Genomic DNA, 18,319 nt, shown 5'->3' on the forward strand with positions numbered 1-18,319 from the left:
ACGAAGATTAATTAGCTACCTTTATTCACAATTTGGCGTCTGACACCCCATTTTAGGAATGCATTATAATCACAAGGTGTTAATTGGGGCCAGCCAGGCACTTATGTTTCTATTAAACAGTGTGAGGACTTTTCACAAGTATTAAGTTTTTTTTTTTTTTTTTTTTTTTTTTTTTTTTTTTTTAAATCGCGCAGTGCAAAAATCTACAGTCTTTAATAAGGCGCTGCGGCAGCATCGTGCTCCGGAGCGCCGGGCGAGCTTCGACGGGGGCAGGAGAACAGGGAGGGGAAGCCCTAAAAGGAAAGGGAAAAAATAAAAATAGGAAAGAGAAATTGGAAGAAAGAAAAACAAACAAACAAACACCTCTGTCCCCAGCAGCTTACGAATTCCTGCCAGTCTCCTCCCGTCCTAAATGCGATCCATCTCCCCAGGAGAGCTGTCGGGGCTCCGAGGTAGTGGAAAGCTCCTCGGGAGGCGGCTGCTCGCCTTCCCCCGGGCCGGGAGCCGCTGCAAACGCCCTCCCCCCGCCCCCGATTATTTTAGCTCCTTCAGGGAGGGCCCCGGCCCGAGCCTTGGGGTTGTTTTGTTTGCAGCCGCGCATCGCTAACAGCTTAATCCCATTACCGCCTGCATTTCCTCGGGAAAGGTGCTGCCGCAGAGGTAGCCGGGCTCCGATGGCTGTGCCAGGAGGGGCTTTCTCCCCCGATAAGGGTGCGGGGGAGTTTCTTAACGCGTTCCGGGAAGGGGCGGGGGCAGAGCTCACACCTCGCCCCCCGCAGCTCCGGGGGAGAAGGGCCCTGGGGCTGGGGAGCTAGCGTGGGGAGAAGCTCAGATCTTTAGGGGAGGGAAAGATAAGAGAATGGGGGCAGAGTATGAGATTTACGGGGGGTGGGGGGGGAATAATAAAACCTAATACACTTAGCATCTATCTGAGCACAGTGCAAGGTATAAAGCAGCAAGGAGAAACTTTAAAAAGATATTTAAATTTAGATGCATCTCAGTCCCCACTCCTTAGGGATGCAGCATCCCCTTGCTTGGGCTCCCTCCTCCCCCCAGCTGGGATGCCCAAAAGAGGCAAAGAAGCAGAGAGCCAACCCCACTCATCCCTGGCAGCACCACATTTATTAAAAATTGCTACTATGTACATAAAAAACAGAACCAAGTTTCACTGGGAGAAGTTTGTGTGCCAGTGCTCTAGGGTTGATGAATTTAAAATGGCTGAAACTATAGGCAAGAAAAGTGGGTAAGTTACATCACTTCCAGTTTGATACAGGGCAGCTGAAAGTCACTTTACATACACGCAAATAGAAGTCTGTTAATGGTCTTTGCGATGCTCCATATGCTAAGTCTGATTAACCAAAAAATGCCTTTTGAACTTCAAAGCACCACTGGAGGTCCTTCTGGCTGAACAACTATAGGTCAACTATTTATACATTATTCCACAATATGCTACAGTGTACCTAGACAAAACACAACTGTACACTTTTGATTTTTTTTTTGCCACCTCAGTAAAGGTTAGGCTTTTGGGATGGAGCCATGTTCTTACACAAGTTCTGGACAAACAAAAGTCAGATTTGGTCATTATAACACCATTGCTAGCAACAACACCTTTGAGTCAAAAAATCCTTCCCGGCAAGCAGGCCTTACTTTTTAAACCATCTTCTGCCAAAGGAAGCCTTAGCTGAGCAGCATCCAACTCAGCCAATTGTGCTGCAGACAAGGGTTGAAGGAACCAGCTTGCTCTAAAGCAGAATGTAGCATCTGTGCAGCCCCCCACAGCCCAGCCCTCTTTTTAATCAGAGGGGCAGGCAGGGAAGACAGTGAAATTTGGGATCCAACCCTATTTCCTTGCTCAGCAGTGCATAGATTTGATCAGGCCTCTGAGCCAAGCCAAAACTGTACACTTTAGTGTCTCCAATAAATAACCCACCTTGTAAAAAAATCTAGGCTCCTGCTTACAGCTTCCACATGCAGCTCCTTCTAGGAGGAGAGAACTGTATCATAATTTGCTCTTTCCCTACTTAGTTACCTGCAACAGTCAAAAAGCTTTGGCACCTTCTTTAGAATTGCACACAACAATTTAAGGTGGAAGGCAAGAGTCTTTTTGGCAATTGTAATGCAAAAAAACCAAGGCCACCCTGAAAATAAAACAGCCAACTGGAGTAAAAGGATGCTTTAAGAACTAGTATAGAACGCATAGTAGCCCATGCCTTTTGAAGTGTCTTTGTTATAGTCCTCAGCATTAATGTCCTCACATTTCATGGATGGGGAATTTTCATTGCTTGAAGTGCTAGGGGAGAGCCGTCTTCTCTTACAAGCACCCGTGTAGACCCCAGAATCATTTGAATCTAGAGACTTTATGGAGGGTGGAGTCTCTATCCAGGACGAGCCAATTTCTTCTTTCACCTTCTCCTTGGAAAGCTGATCTTCAGAGAAGCCTGGAGGACTTGTTCTGGAGGTCCAAGGTAATCCTGGGGTCATTTTCCTCTGGTAAGAGCCCCTGCTCCCCCAGCCAGCCATGGATGGAAATGTTGGGTCGGGGTAGTATCCCAGAGCATGGGATGTCTGAAGAGGGAGGGATTTAATGCCATAAGGGAGCAAGGTGCTAGGAGAATACTCCGTCTCGTAAGAGTTCATGTCCAGCTTGTTGGCACTGGGCTGCTGTACAGGAGTAACAAACCACCGCTGGGGAGGGCTGGCCACCTCTTCGCTCTGCTGTGGGGAGAGCAAGCCATTTGTCTGAGGTACAGTTCTCTCACCGTTGTAAAACCTGGCTGGGGGCAGGTTGTTGACAAACTGTTCTTGGAAGAATGGTTGCACGCTGTAGCGGGCTCCAGGGACAATCTGGTGGGATCTAGGAGAATCCGTGGGAGATGGAGTTAATCTGTCATTTTCTGAGGCTGTGTACATGCTACAACATAAAAGAGAAATACTGAGAGTTGTTCCTACAATTCCAAGTACGGTATTAAAGAAACAGGAAGAAACTGAGTTATTTCTTAGCTAGAACTACAATGAAGTTGATCTGGAAGTTCCTTTCCATCACCTTTTACAAGTTCAGGTTGCTTTTCCTAGACCAGAATAAATTTTTTAATATTGCTATTACAAGTATATACTATTATCTGCCAACCAACCCATTTTAAATGAAATGCAGCCCTTTCAGAAGCTCGACTTGAATACCTACAGCTTTTCAGAGACAAGTGTCAAATGGATGACTAGGCAAGTCTTGCTTACACTTTGAAGTCACCTGTCCTGTACAGATACTGCTGATACACTGCTGCCAGCTTTCAAGCCAGCTAGGTTTTGCCAGTGTATTTAACCAAAATTCAGCAGCTGACTGTAAAATGCGATCGGGAGAATGCATCAACTTTTCAGATAGGCATATGTCTAAGACATTTAACATCTTTAAAAAGAGCACATGAGCCAGCAGAGCTGCTAGTAGAAGTATAACTGCTTCCGAAGAACTGAAGTATTATCAAAGAGCTTCTCTTTTTCTCTTTAGACATGAATATTTGAGGGCAGAATCATGCCTCCCAGACAGAAACAGCTGCAAGGCAGACATGTACTTACGAGTCATAGTTGTCCCTGAAGCCCTTTGCAAAAGGATTGTGATCAATTTTGAGCTGGGTAATCTGAAAACCAAGAGCAGAACACAGTAAAAATGACATGCCAAACCCACACCACTCAAGTTTATACCCATAGTTTTATGGATCCGTGCTTACATCAGTGTTTTGATATGCTGTAACTGCTATGAATTGTGTTTCAGGGAAAATAAACGTCTGAGTCTTTGAAGAATCGTTCAGATCTTCGACCCCATCTTCAGTCACTTCCACGATGTGGAGCCGAGGCTGGTACTTGTGTAGAGACTGCAGTACTATCATCTGAAAGGAACCGCGGAAGAGACAATACTAAGTCAAACTGCAGCAGCAGCGTTACTGCTTACAGGCAATAAGAGTCTTTTTAATCCTCTGACTTCGGAAGGGGGAGATTTCGCTGTTAGTAGGAGAGGATTCACAGCGGGCAGCCCTCTGTTCCGCTAGGTTACTAATATGCTAAGTTCAGTAAACGCAGGAAATTGAGAGCTATCAGCTGCACTTTTTTAAAAACTCCAGGCTAGACATATCGCTTAAAGACAAAGAAATTCACCTAGTCACTTCTGACATCGCTTCTCCTTAGGAAGACAAGGAGAAAAGCACATTTACAGCATGTTAAGAAGGGAACAAGTGACAAGTACAGTGACCTAGCAGCTCGACAGGCTGGAAAACCCCGGGAGCCTGGTGTCCCCGTGCCGGAGACCCCGCCGCCATTTACCTGTGCGTTGTTGTTGTTGGCACCTTTGTTGTTCGTCAGCTTCAGCTTCCCGAAGGAGATCTCCTGCCGCATCCAGTGAGCCCCAGTGTTGGGCGACTCGGGGTGGACGTACACCTTGTTGCCTAGAGAAAAGCCCTACATCAACGGGCAGCCGGAGGGGAGAAGAGCCCTGCCAAGGGGATGGGAAGCAGGGGGATCTTTGCGGGAAGCCGAGCCGGGCAGGGAGAGCCGCCCTTACCTTGCATGTTGTTGTCGGCTTTGCCGCAGGTCACCCACTTGCCCCCCTGGAAGCGCCAGTGGTTGGGGTCTGCCAGCACCACCTCCACGAAGACGTTGTAGTGCGCGGTGGGGTTGAGCCCGGTGATGTTGAAGCTCAGGAAAGGGAACATCCTCCTGCGGAGGGGATCGACACCATGCTGCATGCGGGACGGGAAAAGGACCGCACCGCCTGCCCGGGAGCCAGACAGCATCCCACCCCGGTGGGACCCCCGTGCCTTCTCCCCGGTCCCCCAGCCTCTTACCGGCCCTGCTTGGTGATGATCATCTCCGTCTGGTGCCGGTGGAACTTGAGCCACAGGGGCCGGTTGCAGAGGAAGACCTGCGCCCGCAGCCCGGGCCCGGCTGCCGGCACCCCCAGCGCCCCGAGCCCCCCGCAGGAGCCCCCCGCCGCCGGGTAGGGCCCGTAAAGCCCCCCGGGGGGCGCCCCCTGCCCGTACTGGTATCCCCCTCCGCCGCCAAACTGCGGCCGGCCCCCGGGGGGACACACGGCTCCGGTGAAGCCTCCGGGGGACAGCACGGAGCCGTAGGGGTACCGGGGCGGCCCGCCGGGGGACTGGTAGACGGCGCCATGCTGCGCCCCCGGTGGGTAGGGGAAAAGGGCGCAGGGCCCCCCCAGCTCGCCTCCCGGGGGCCCGGGGGACTGCAGGTAGTAGCGCTCGGGGCTCAGGCTGTCCAGGGAGTAGCGGGCTGCTGCTGCTGCCGCGGCCGGGGGCAGCTCCTCCTCCCCGCAGGGGGTGGCTTTGCGGCCGTCCGCTTTGGGGGCGGCGAAGGGCGGCTCGCCCCCCTCCGCTTCGCCCAGCATGGCCTGGGCTCCCCCGAACTTCTTGGCCGCCTTATCGAGCTCCAGGCGAGGCGGGGAGCCTGGGCGGGGCGGCCCGCGGGTGCTGCTGCTGCTGCTTCCTCCTCCAGCGCTTCGCCCGCCGCCCTCCAGCGGGTAAAAGGGGGCTCCTGGCAGGGGTCCCCCACCCGCTGCAGCCAGCAGGGGCTCGCCCAGCTGCATCCCCGGCGGGCGGCGGTGCCCAGCAGCCCCCTGCTCGCAGCCCGCTGCCGACCCCGACCCGCGGCCGCGCAGCGATGCGCTGGGGCCGGGCCCGGGCCGTTTATACCCCGCTCCTCGGGCAGCCGGGGAGGGGCATGCCTCGTCGCCGCCTCCCCCGCCCCCGCCGGTCCATTGGCTGGGCCGGGTGACACTAATTTAATTAGACAGCGACTAATTGGAACAAGTCACCTGTGACTCTGGGGTGCGCGTCCCCGGCATCCCCCCCCCCCCCCCCTTCCCTCCCCGTCTTCTCCGCAGCCGGCTGCCGGCAGCACCCCCCGGGGGCCGGCGGTCCCCTAAAAAGAAGGGCCAGGAGAGCCCAGCCGTCCCCCGGTGCCCTCCCCGGGCAGCACCGTGTCCCCGGGAAACACGCTACACCTTACCAGGGTGTCTCGGTGGGAAGCCGCCGGTGCTCGGGAGGCCGGCGGCCGGTTCCCCGTAGCCCGCTCTCCCCTTCGGCACCTCGATCCGGGAAGGCAGGCCGGGGATTCAGGAGGGTGCCAGAGCCCGAAATTCGGGAGAGATCCATTCCTCGCTTTCCCCCGGATGGGAACGACTGCCCCGGCGGGGGAGGGAACGGGGATTTGGGGATGATTTGGATGCCCGCCTGATTTTGCGGAACGGGCAGAGCACGCACCAAGGACTTGGCAGCTCCAGCCCCGCAGCCCCTCTCCCCGCAGCCGCCCGCATCGCGGGGAGCGCTGCAAGCCCGATGCCTCTTCATCGGGACCGAATTTGAGGGCGGCCCCAAGGAGCGGCCAGGATTTCGTTGCGGGACGGCAGAAGCCGCCGGCGGAGCCGCTCCGCATCGGGCTGCCGCAGTCTGCAGCCAGCAACCGGAGCGGCTCCGCAGCGGGACGCGGATCTTGCTCCGGATGCAGCCCGCACGGAGGCGCCCGGCCGATTTTGGGGTTCGGGGCTTCATCTGCGCCTCCCGGATCCCAACCGAGAGGCGGCTCTGCGGGAAGCGGTCCCCGCCGTGCCACCTGCGGGGTGCCCGGGGGGCGGCTGGTGACAGCCGGCACTGACCCACCCCCGCTTCCCCTAGCCCCCCGTTCGCTCCAGGACAGTTTTCCCGGTTTGGCATCCAAGGAAGACATCGAAATAGTGCCGGGGAAACCCGGCGCTCAGGCACGGAAGGAGATTTGGCGATGCTTCTGTGCAGGGTGTACGGTAGCGAATTTTCCAGGATCAGAAACCGGCCACAGTTTGAAACAGGTGCCGGTCGCTGCTGAAAGCTGCTGCGTTTTCTTTCCCAAAATTTGGCTAACCTCGCGTTTAAGCGGTAAAGTCAGAAAACCTCCCGGTGATACTCAGGCTGCCCGCGGTGCCTTCACCGAGGTACAGGGGGCAGGAAAACCGTGGCCGTCCCACTAAGAGGGGAGCTTTCCATTTCAGTACGAAATACATCTGGGATGAAGTTTCCCTAACGAATTCAGGTTTCCTTCCAGCTCTTTCCGGAACAGGGGGGATTTTCAGTTCAGCTCGGAGCAGCCTGGCCTCGACCCCCGCCTCAGAACAAGCAGCTCCCCCCAGGCCAGCCGGGACCGGGGATGGGGATGGGGACGGGGACAGAGACGAAAACAGGGTCGGGGACGGGAACAGGGACAGGGACAGGGACGGAGACCTTCCCACCTTCAGCTGCCCTTCGGCTATGCCAGGGTTTGAGGGCGCAGCCTGAAATGTGGATGCTCGTTCACGCAATCTGCACGATGCGGAAAAAGCCCCAGTCCCCCGCATCCCGCAAATTGAAGTGGCGATCGCAAGCACCTGCCGGACCCCCGGGACCCGGGATGTCATTGCCCCGGCTTGCAGTTCTCCCCCTGCGGGTCGGGGAGGCAGCCGGGGCATTGCCCCTCACAGCCCCTAGGAGTCGGCTCCGCTCCTGCTGCTTGCCCCGGACCTCTCCAGGGAAAATCGCCCCCAAAAGCTGCGGGATGCTTCGCTCATGTGCGGGACCGCAGATTTCTGAATGGGTCCCGCAGCCCTGTAGATGTTACAGATAAACTGCAGAAGCAGCAAATCGGCGAAACAGAAAGGAGCATGTTAGGTTCGTAAAACTACCAAAATAACCTCCAAACCACAAAAAGAATGTTGAAAGAAATTGTAGGTCTTTGAAGGGTTACAGATTATCGTGTTTTGTTGGGTTTTATTCAAATAAAGCCGAGTTTCCCTGGGTTTATTCAAATAAAGAGCACCTCTGACTCTGAAGAAGCTGTTCGAGAATACTTCATTTTCTGCAGCCCGAGCTACGGCAGAATGACATTACAATGAAATCTACACTGCAGTATTTCCCCCCTTGCCTTTGGGATAGGATTGAGACCTTTCCTCTTGGAGCTCAGTGATCCTCTTCTTCAGCAAATTGCTTAAACTCGTGGGAACCAACACCGTTAGACCAAAGTACCCTGCACAGTAGGGCCTAGGAAGGGAAAAGTTGGGAACCATAAAACCTGTTCCATCAGGCTGTTGCAAACATATATATAAATATGAATTCATGCATCACCATACATAGCCATATAAGTCCACTATCCTTGTGTGTGTGTGTACAGATGCACACACACACAACTGGTCCACGTTGATAAGCTTATAAATTTTAGTTACAGAATCCCCTGTTATGCTATTTGGTCCCCGTGCTCTTCCTGAAGTCTTGCTGTCACTATGGCAGGACACACAGGGTGTGTGGTATTTTCTGAATGCTATGTTTGAACAGTTTCTGCAAGGCAATTTGTTTCCTTGCTTGATTTTTCCTTGCTGTGATTTTGGTTTAAAAATAGCTTGCCATCATAAGACGTCCTCCTCATTTTGCTAGCATCCAATTCCCAATGGGCTTCAATACTTTCACCTTTATGGCAACTTTGTGCTGGAATTTTGCAGATTTTTTTTTATTTTTTTTTTTTTTCCAGTCATCCAATCTGGCTTCCTCCCCCCCTTCAACTACATGCAGAGTAGCTGGCTAGGCAGAGGAAGGAGGATACTTTTAGATGCATTCATGAGACTTGCCACACTTCCACCATCTTTCAGTGTCGCTTTTGAAATCACAAAATCAGAGAACTTTTAGATGTTGCGAGTCATATGTGAGTCTTTCTTTCTCCATTTCTTTATTCTTCTCCCTCTTTCTTGCTTCTTCTCTCTCTCTCTTTCTTTCTTGCTACCTTTCTTTTCAAGGCAGTTGAGTGCTTACAGCATGCAGAAAAATCAGAGATGTATTAGTGTGCTCGTGAAAGGCTCAGGGTATTGCAGCTTGATGCCTAACCTCATCAGTTCTTCCTGTGATGAAAGCCAGCTACTGGCTGGTTGTTTCACCTGTCAAACACAGACAACAGCTACCTCCTTTGTGGGAATGTTAGCAAACTAAATTAATTAGAAATGCTCTTTATTTTCTGTTGACAAGATTTGTCCTGTAGCTGTGAAGACCATGAATCCATTTTAGTTTATGACAAATGGGATTTTCCATGTGCAGAAGTGTACCGTCCTGGAGGTACAAGGCATGCAGCTTCAAATACACTTTGACTCATAAAAACTCAGATCCCAAGGAGTTAAAAAGTAGTCAGCTGTTGTTGAAACATATTTTTGTGGACCTTAAATACAAGGAATGAGTAGGTCTACAAAACCAAAGAACCATTATTTTTAATATGAACTGGGCATGGTGTCACATTAACAGCAATTTCACTCATTGGTAATCCATTAAATTTAGCTGCTATTTCCTTACCCATTCAAAACAATTTTAAAAGACAGGGTAAAGATATTTTAAAAAATACACACCAGTATACATAATTGTATGTAATTATTATGGGGCTAATTTATAAAAATGAGATGGTGAAGAATATCCTTTTCTACACAAGGTACATGAAACAGAAAAAAAACAGACATGAATTAATGAATCAGGAGCTGGAAGAAACAAGTCAGTATTTGAAAATAAAGTGGTATTCAAAGCAGCCATATCAGTCACATCCTTTCTGCCTTATAAGGAAAAATACCTAAAAACCTGTATGCTGTGCTGTGATGTTAAATTAAAGGGAAATGCAAGGTTTAGTAAAAACTAATCAGGGTCTGATACTAATAAGTAAAATATGGCAGTATAACAGAGAAGGTTTAATATATTCAGTGCTTGAATTAAATTCTTGGCAATTTTGATAAGTAAACTCACATAACCACTTTTTCTTGTTGGGCCTAAGGTATCTTGTTGGCTACAGAACAACATTCTAGAAAGTGTAAGACTTAGTAAAGCAGATACCTTTGTCATTTTGACAAATATATGGAAAACCTACAAGAAGGGAGATGGGAAATGTTGGATTTAGCTTTGAGGTGACTTTGCTTTCTTGAAATGGAATTGTAGAAACTTAGGGAGAGGAAGAGACTGAAATTAGGATCACAAAGCCAAGCATAACCACGAGCATCATTTCATATTTTGTATTATTCATGCACAGGGATCTCCAAACAGCTCTTCTTAAATGCTTGTCTTTTCACCCTCCAATAAGCTTAATGAGGGATGCCTAGCACCTTTTCCCTGGTTTTAAAGCAAGATTTGCTTACTCGCTTCTAGGTCGGTGCCAATTGCCAGCCTGACAGCCATGCCATGGAAATATGGGAACGTGCCAGGATCCATGACACGGGTGTGATGGCCATAGATCTGGTCTGACCCTCTTTACATTTACAGATTTATTAAAAATTATTTTAAACAGCTAATTTTAGTTTGCTTGCCTGGTTTAGATAAACAACGCTTATTGAAAGAGCCTGGACCCAACTAAACTGTTTAAATGACAGTAATTATAACTAGCAGCTCAAAGCCCATAAAAAAAAGACGTTCTCCTTTTCATCCCGACACTTTAAGAAGTACAATTTCACCACGTGAAGGCCCTGATAAACTTCGTACCGCTCGGGGCCGTCTTCTGATGGCAGAGCCGTGCAGCATCTCCCGCTGCTAACCCGAGAGCTGAGAAATAAGAACTTTGGAGGTTGCGGGGGCTTTTCGCCCTCCGTGATTTCGCTACGAGGCTCCCAGTGGGAAAACGATTAACCCGACGGGCTGGAGGAGCGAGTAACAGTGGGCAGTGGGGTGGCGGCTGCTGGGGGAACCCGGGACCCTTTGAAATCCCCTCGGCGGGGGGCTGCGGGCGCCATTCGGGGGGAAGTGCCCCCAGCGGCTCCGAGCATCCCGGCTGGCCTCCAACCACGGGCGCAGATCGCTCCCAAATCACCCATCCGGGCGGGCGGCAGCCAGACCAAAGGCAGAGGGGAGCGGGGTCGTTAGGGGCTGATGGAAGGCGATGGCCGCTTTCTGCCCCACGGGAATTTCGGCTCGGAAAAGCCGCTTGCAGGAGCGGAGGGAGGTTCAAAGGTGCCCCCGCACCTGCGGAGCCCTGCGTGGCCGCGGAGCCGAGCCTGCCTGCACCCCCGCCCCGGGGCTGGCACGGCCCCAAGGGGGGAAATCGGCCAGAAACACGGCCCCAAGAGGGGAAATCGGCCAGAAATCCTTCCACCGGGAAACACTCGCCCCGGGGGAGACCGCCGGGGGCAGCCCAGTGAGATGCCCCCTCACCACCGGCGAGGAAGAGCTTTTTTTCCGTTGCTACCACCCCCCCGCCGAGTTTTTTTATTTATTTTTTAAAAAAAATTAAAAATATTTATTTATTTATTTATTTGTTTGTTTTTGGCAGCAGAGATTTAGGACCTACACAGAAGTTACCTTCCGAAGAAGCCCCAAATGTAAAATCGCCCGAAAAAGAACCCCCCACCGAAACCAAACACAGACACCCCCAAACCAACCCCTGTAATCATAATTTATCAGTTGTAATAACCAGTCTCTGCCACCGTAATTGGCTTCGCGAAGACACAAGGGCAACGTGAAAGTCTCCCCACACCGTTTCTCTCCGATTAACTCCAGTGAGTGAAGTATGAGCTCTGCATATTTTTTTTCTAGCACAGATGATTGTGTTGATTCCTAGCACATTAGTGGGGGAAAAATTTAGCTCGAAGAGTTTGGGTAATACAGATGAGAACAGACAAATGAGCAATATCACAGAAGAGCTTTGAACCATCACACAAATGTATATTCTTTCTTCTTCCCTTATTTAATTATTTATTGGCTATATTCTTTCCTTTCCCCACCAGTCACATTTCAGGCTGTTACTGGTACTCCCACTGTCCATGGCTATGGATTAAAGGGCAGAAAAGGAATGGATGCAATGAATACGAAAAGGCATGGAAAAAAAAATCTTCTGATCTTTTGTTTCAGGTGTTGATCTGAATTAAAATGCAAGCCCCGTTAGTAAGACCCATTAGAAAGCAGCTGGTGGCCTGATATGAGTAGTCAGACCTTGATGTCCACAGGGTGCTGAGGGCTCGGTAGACATAATACTATCACGGCAACATTTCTGCCTACTTCACACCTTATCCAGCCCCGCTCAAGGTGAAATCCCACCTCCCAGTTACCCTTATATACAGCCTGAGCCATAGAGCTTTCAGCCAGCAAGGCCGGTAACCCACAGAGCCTCTGCGTGCTGCTGGAGATCAGAGGGCCTCCATCCCATGCGGTGGTGGCCGTTGCCTTCCTACACCTGTGCCCCCTGGGACCAGGTGTCACGACAAGGCGAAGGACGGGCTTTTCCTTTGGTTCAGATTGCTACAGGGCCAAGAGAGTTAAGAGCAGCAAGGACTCATTAGCAAGTAGCAGAGCTGGACCCAGAGTAACTTAGGGTAAAAACTGTGCTGTGTTTTTTGAGCTTTTGGTTGGTGTGGGACGCTGGCCAGCTCCTGCCAGGCAAAGTGCTCTTAAAGTCCACCCAGGTCTCAAGGATGGTGTAGACACCATGACCATTTATTTCATAGTTTTACTACCTGTGGTGCAGTATTGGGAGGTGCTAAGGGGTGAATTTTACTCTGTCGCCTATTTATGCACGTTAGCTCTGGGAAGTATCTGAGTCAGGGTGGATGTTAGGAGCCCCTGAGTAGAGTAAGTGCTGCTAAAAACCCACTTCAAAGCAAAATAATAACAAAGCCTCCTGTAAACATGGAAAACCATCCCGCCAGGCAGCAAGTACACAAGTTTCGGGGGGTGGGGGGAGGAACAAAACCAAAGCAGTCCTGAATTCCTGTTTTTAGTCGAGGAACAGCTCTGGAAGTAATTGTCCATTTTGTTTCATCTTTCTCCTTCTGGGGATTTGGGTCTCGCTGTCGCATTTCACAGCACCATCTACCAGCCCTCATTCGGGTGCCTGGGGGCAGGTGGTGAGCCGTGGGGCCAGGACCTGTGCGGGAAGCAGACCCACGGAGGGTAGGGGGACACTAGTGGGCGCCACAGCAAGTCACTGTCCCGGTTCGCTGAGCACTCTGCTGGTCCCTGGGGCTCTCTGATTCCATGCTCTAAGAAAGTGGCCAATTATTTTTCTGTCTGAAGGAGTCTGTGATGTGGCAGAGAATGACAGCTCCAAGGGAGAAAACACCTCTTCATTAAAAAGTGCTGCTAAGCACGCTGCATATCCAGATCCCAGCACCCAGTTGCACAAAGGTTAGGATGGGAGCCAAGAAATTACGCATTTTCACAGATTGGCATAAATATATGTTTACAATGTACACATGCACACACACAAGTCTATAGCGTGCACACACAGAGTGGCCAAAATCTTCCAAGTCCCTAGTCAGATGAAACTCCCACTGAAATCCAGTTTTGTTTGGGGTTTTGATGTGATAGGAATCACCTATGGAAAAAAAAATAATAATTACCAAATGCAAGGCTAGACCCAGCTTCACAGAAACAAAAAAATGACTAGGAGTGTGTTGAGGGGAAAGATTAAAAAAAAAAGAGCAAGAAAAAGCAATAATCTGTGCTTCACCTCTGTTTGAGTGGCTGCAGTGAACAAAGGGCTGGGCTGCTACTTTTTCTAAGTTCCATTCAATTTCGTTGCCTTTCAAGTGATTTTAATGTTTGTACAATTTTATTTTAATGAATTAGAAGTTATATCTAAAAAGGACACAAAATGCATATGAATCAGAATTGGGTTTCTTGGTGAGATACACTGTGTTGTAGAGAACTATTCTACCACTGATGCCAGAGAAAGCTTAAAATGGAAGCTGTCCTGGGGGATGTGGTGTTTAACAGCCCTCCTTCCCTATTCCTTTGGCTCCCCTGGAAGGCTGGGAGAAGAGAAAAGAAGGCACAAAGAAGATGGGAAAAAAAAAGGCAGTGACACCTGGCAAATCAGCAAGGCCAGAGCCATTATTCCCCAGAGGCTCTTCAGAAGAGCTGAGGGTCCAACATGACCAGAAACAGTCCTCAGCCTGTACCTAAGTCCTCTCAGAGCAGAGGCTTCCCTGGAGGTCTGTGTCCAGGCACTGAGCAGTGTGGGCTCAGCAGGGTGCTGCCTGTACCCCCCAGAACCCAGTTACCAGCCTGGCTCTTCCTTAGGCTCCCCTGGGAGGGTTGCTCGGAGCATCACACCACCAAGGGTGCTTGCACAGAAGCCCTGGTCCCTCTTGCTCCTGTGGCTTGGTAAAGCAGGAAAACCATCATACAGAACCAGCAGGACCTTCTGGTTATGGCTATCTCGTTATTTACAGGGGGGATGAGCTGAGATAAATCACACCAGTTCCCTCAGGAGGATATTCCAGCTGAACTATAATCCAAGGGTGCAGCAATGAATAGAGAGGGGAATAGACTCACATTGCTTGAGGTTCAAGGCTTGGCAGTGAGAAAGGTGGACATGCTGTATTGACCAAGTGTCTAAGCCTCTGTCATTATGACTTTATCCACTGACTTGACTCAGTTGTTAAACACCCCCTTTTTGCTAACCTTTCTTGTATTTTTATTTTGGAATTTCTACCTCCCCATGTCCTCCCACCTGGCTATATAACAATGCTTTTCTCCACATCCCAAAGAAGGAAGCTGTAACAAGGCAGAAATGTTCAAAATACGGAAAAATACTTTTATTTATTTATTTATTTTTAAAGAGTTCATAGATTACAGCCAGTTGTTTTCAGCAAACATTTGAAGCCGCAGTCATTTCCTCTCAGTAGAACTTTAAATTCTGCCAACTCACATTTTTGTTGCTATGTTTTGATGCCAAACTGCTGCTTTTGGGGGTATTTGTACTTGATAGTTTTCTGCTTTAAATGCACTGTAACGTAACCATAACGATATACCACTTTTCCATGCTTAGCATATTCATTACATTGTCTTCTTGATTTGCATGCAAGAAATCTGTGTAAGAGCGAATGCAATCTGCAAGCCAATAAAATCCTGTCCCATGGGAGGAAGGAGTCAAACTGATATGCGTAGCTCAGACGAAGAATACGAAGCACAAAAAAGAGAGTGGTCCTGCATCGTGTGAAGGCCTGTGGTCCAGGCACAGTGTGCCAGGTACAAAAAGCTGCCGTGTGAAGAAACAAGTGGACTCCACTTGTATTTCCACAAGACATTGGCTTAATTGACAACACCAGACCATGAAATCTCCAGTTCATAGAAATTATACAAGAGCCCAGGTTGGAAGAGACCTCAAAAGATGACCGGGTCATGACCAGCCTTTGTTGGGAAAGGGAGCCTGGATGAGGTGCTGCAACACGCTGTCTGACTGCATCTTGAAAGCAACGGGGGCTGCACCTCATCCCTGGAGTGGCTGTTCTTGGTATCCACCCTCCTACCTATGTGGCTCAGGCCTTTGCCACTCAGTTCAGTCCGTATGAATGCCTGGAAGCCTGTGCTGTGAATCGAGCCTGGCAGGTAGCTCAGTTTAATAACTGCCTCCTCACAAGAGTGCACTTTAAACCCCGCTCACTTTGGTGACTGGGTTTAGCGTGCAGACTCACCTGCAGCTGCACCAGCACAACGGAGGTGACAAGCAGTCTTATGGGAACAGGAACAAAGAGCTGTGGGGCAGAAACTTCCTCTGCTGGTTTCACTGACACCCCCTCGAGCCCCTCCTGGCCAGCCAGGTTGTGGCATGGCCACCGAGGGCTGGGCATTGTGCTTGGCATGGGCAGAGGCAGCGGTGAGAAGCTGACCCAGATTGGGCACAGGTGTGTAGTCGTACTTCTGTCAGATGGGTGCATGGGCACCTGACTCAGTGAAATGTCAACCCACCAACATGTTCAGAAGAAATCTGAGCTGGGGAGTGGTGCCCAGATCGGCAACCAGAGACCACCATGCTTTTGGCGCAGTTACTGAGAACCTTAAGACCAGATTTGCGGAATGGTGGTCTGGTCTGCTGGCAGCTCCCAACCCACTGTGGCATTTTAAGGCACAGGGAGATATATGGTGATTTTCCCGATGTGGGCAGCTCAGTGGCTGGCCCGGCCAGCACACATCTCTCTGCATGGCAGGGGTTGGGGCAGCAGCAGTGTGAGCCTTCTGGCACTAAGCAGAGCAGCAAGCAGGGACCTCACACAGGCCAGGCTGGTTTCCCTCTTCAGATTTCAAACACTCAGGGCAGAAGCAGTTATACCTCCCAATCGACTCTCCACTGCCTCCCTTCCTCTACACTTACTTGTGTAAAGCCCAAGAGTTAGAAATTTGACAATTCAGAATCACAACAGACAGTGAGATCGGGCCCTGGTGCCCTTCCTGCCTCTCTCACCACAGTGTCAGTTCCAACTGAGGCTGCAACCTTGCACATTTCAGTAGTGGGACTGTGTGCCCGTGCTCTGAGCAAAGGCTTTGCCATAATTGTCTTTAAATTTGCTCTCTGTCTTTAAGTTGAAGTTTCCATAGAAAATTCTGAAAGGCCTGTGAGTTAGAAAATGTCCCAATCTCCACTGTAGCAAATCCCTGAAAGGTGCAGGGGAACAACCTCATAAGGAAAGAGGGGCATGGGAAGGAGGAAAGAGGGTGTGTTACCTCCCGATTGAATATGTGATTTACAATTGCTTGCTGCTTTGGGAAATTCTGACTTTATAAATCTTGTGAACAGTTACAAAAGTATGAGAAGTGGAAACACTGTTTGCAGTAAGAAGCTTTCAAATAACTTATTTTAGTGTAATAGCATTAGTAAAAAAAAAAAAAAAAAGTTAAAGAAAATGATTACATGAAGGTATTGGGTATAGCCAAATTGCTGTTAAGGCGGTCTGCTTAAAAACATCCACGCAAGGACATTTGAACTGTGACAGCTGAAAAAAAGTTTCACAATTACATCAGCTTTGTAGGCTGAACTGTTACTATCATTCACAGGAAAATAAACCAGTGACTAAACACACACACACAAAAAGTATTATGACAAGGTTCCCTCCCCGTCATATCTCTCAGCAGCCATGGGACTGGCTGACACGGTGACTCAGGTGAGGCTGGCAGAGATCCACCAGGGCTGCCACTTGTGCGTTCAGGTCTAGGTGAGATCTAGCTGTGATGGTGCCGGGCTGTGAGCAGCCCACCGGAGGCATCTTCAGCAAGCACAGCCCGGCTGAAGGCCACGAGCCATGCTACAGGACATGGGCGGCTACATATTGGCCATTCCCCGGTATTTCTCTGGCTCTGCATGCACCAACTGTATCAAGAGGCTTCTGCCTCTGGTGCTGACAACTTGATAAGGTAAGTTACTTAGGAAAAGACAATAAATGTACTTAGAAAAAGAAAATACAGGTTTTATTTTCTTATCTTCTCCTTAACCTCTACAGGTTGTGATGTCTTGTGTGTAAATTCAAATGAACACTTCTCCCATCTGGATTTCTGTAGCTTGGAATAACATTTTTTTCTTCTTAGAATAAATGCTTTTGAGAAACTACCATGCTTGAAGAGCAAAGGGTTGGGTTATTTGCTATGTTAGTGCCTGACTAGGAAAACCACAGCCAGCTCAGAAATTACTTTGTCAACTGTTTTTTCACATTGCAGACTGCATAGCCCACAGAGATTGGTATCTTTGTAGGCAGGGCAAGTTAGCCGAGAAATGTCTTCCTGTGAGTTTGTTAAATCCCGATTTTTACCACAGGTGTAACTTCCTTGATCCATCTCTGCTCTGTTTTTGGCAGGTTTGCAGGCTGCTTGCCCACCCTCACCCTCAGAGATGCTCTGGAGAGGCTTCTCCATGCAGTAAATGGGGAGGAAGCTTCCCAGGGGGCTCGTGCTCCCCGTCCCCATCCCTCTTCCCCCACTCTCCTGGTGCCAGCATAAAGAGCAGGAAGCAGCAAATCTGTCTCACTGGCTTTGGCTTACTCACAGAAAGAAAAGCCTCAGAAGTCAAGTGGTACAGCTTGACAGCACCCCAAACACACACAACTCCAGCAGCCCTCCAGACTTGCATGACTGCTCCCAAACCCTGCCAGGCCCACAGTGCTGGGCTGAGGTGGCTGCTTCTTGTACCCTGCCAGCCGTGACCCCACAGGGAACCCCAGGCCTCCCTGTCATTGCTATGGGAGAGATGGGCTCAGTTGCCTCCCCCCCCCCCCCCAACACGTTTCCCCCTGGTTGCGTCCACAGGGCGGTCAGCATGGGGCAGGCCGTGGTTTCAGCAGGAGGGTGGGGGGAACATGATGGGCTGCACTTGCTGACACGATCACAACTTTTTAAAACAAGCTTATGCTTCAAAAGACGAAACAACTTGATGATTTTCAGCATGCTGCTGACTGCAGAGAAGGCTCTCAAGAAGAGCAGCTCTGTAGGAAGCCACGCACGCAACCAGAAACATGGGGCAGACCCTGGAGGCAATGGGGCAAGAGGAGCCCGCAGGCCTTCGGTGCCACCATGCCATGGAGAATCCAGCCTTAGTCTGC

General features: G+C 50.1%; 1 protein-coding gene across 1 annotated transcript; it reads right to left on the reverse strand.

The window, feature by feature from the left end:
* Positions 1 to 1,100: 1,100 nt before the first annotated feature.
* On the reverse strand, positions 1,101 to 5,678 carry EOMES (eomesodermin). The gene is made up of 6 exons (XM_035319231.1): positions 4,830 to 5,678; positions 4,547 to 4,701; positions 4,309 to 4,430; positions 3,720 to 3,878; positions 3,568 to 3,629; positions 1,101 to 2,911 (listed from the first exon to the last, which is right to left on the reverse strand). The coding sequence occupies exons 1-6, from the start codon at positions 5,585 to 5,587 to the stop codon at positions 2,176 to 2,178; spliced, it is 1,992 nt and encodes a 663-aa protein (XP_035175122.1). The 5' UTR covers positions 5,588 to 5,678; the 3' UTR covers positions 1,101 to 2,175.
* Between the last annotated feature and the right edge of the window lie 12,641 nt (positions 5,679 to 18,319).

The sequence above is a fragment of the Oxyura jamaicensis genome, chromosome 2, assembly GCF_011077185.1.
Source record: "Oxyura jamaicensis isolate SHBP4307 breed ruddy duck chromosome 2, BPBGC_Ojam_1.0, whole genome shotgun sequence".
In the NCBI taxonomy this organism is placed as follows: Eukaryota; Metazoa; Chordata; class Aves; order Anseriformes; family Anatidae; genus Oxyura; species Oxyura jamaicensis.

Coding starts and splice junctions, on each gene's coding strand:
- EOMES (XM_035319231.1), bottom strand. CDS start 5,587: ATGCAGCTGGGCGAGCCCCTGCTGGCTGCAGCGGGTGGGGGACCCCTG. Junction 3,630..3,719: donor CAGCATATCAAAACACTGAT/GTAAGCACGGAT, acceptor CTTGGTTTTCAG/ATTACCCAGCTCAAAATTGA. Junction 2,912..3,567: donor TTCAGGGACAACTATGACTC/GTAAGTACATGT, acceptor TTTATGTTGTAG/CATGTACACAGCCTCAGAAA.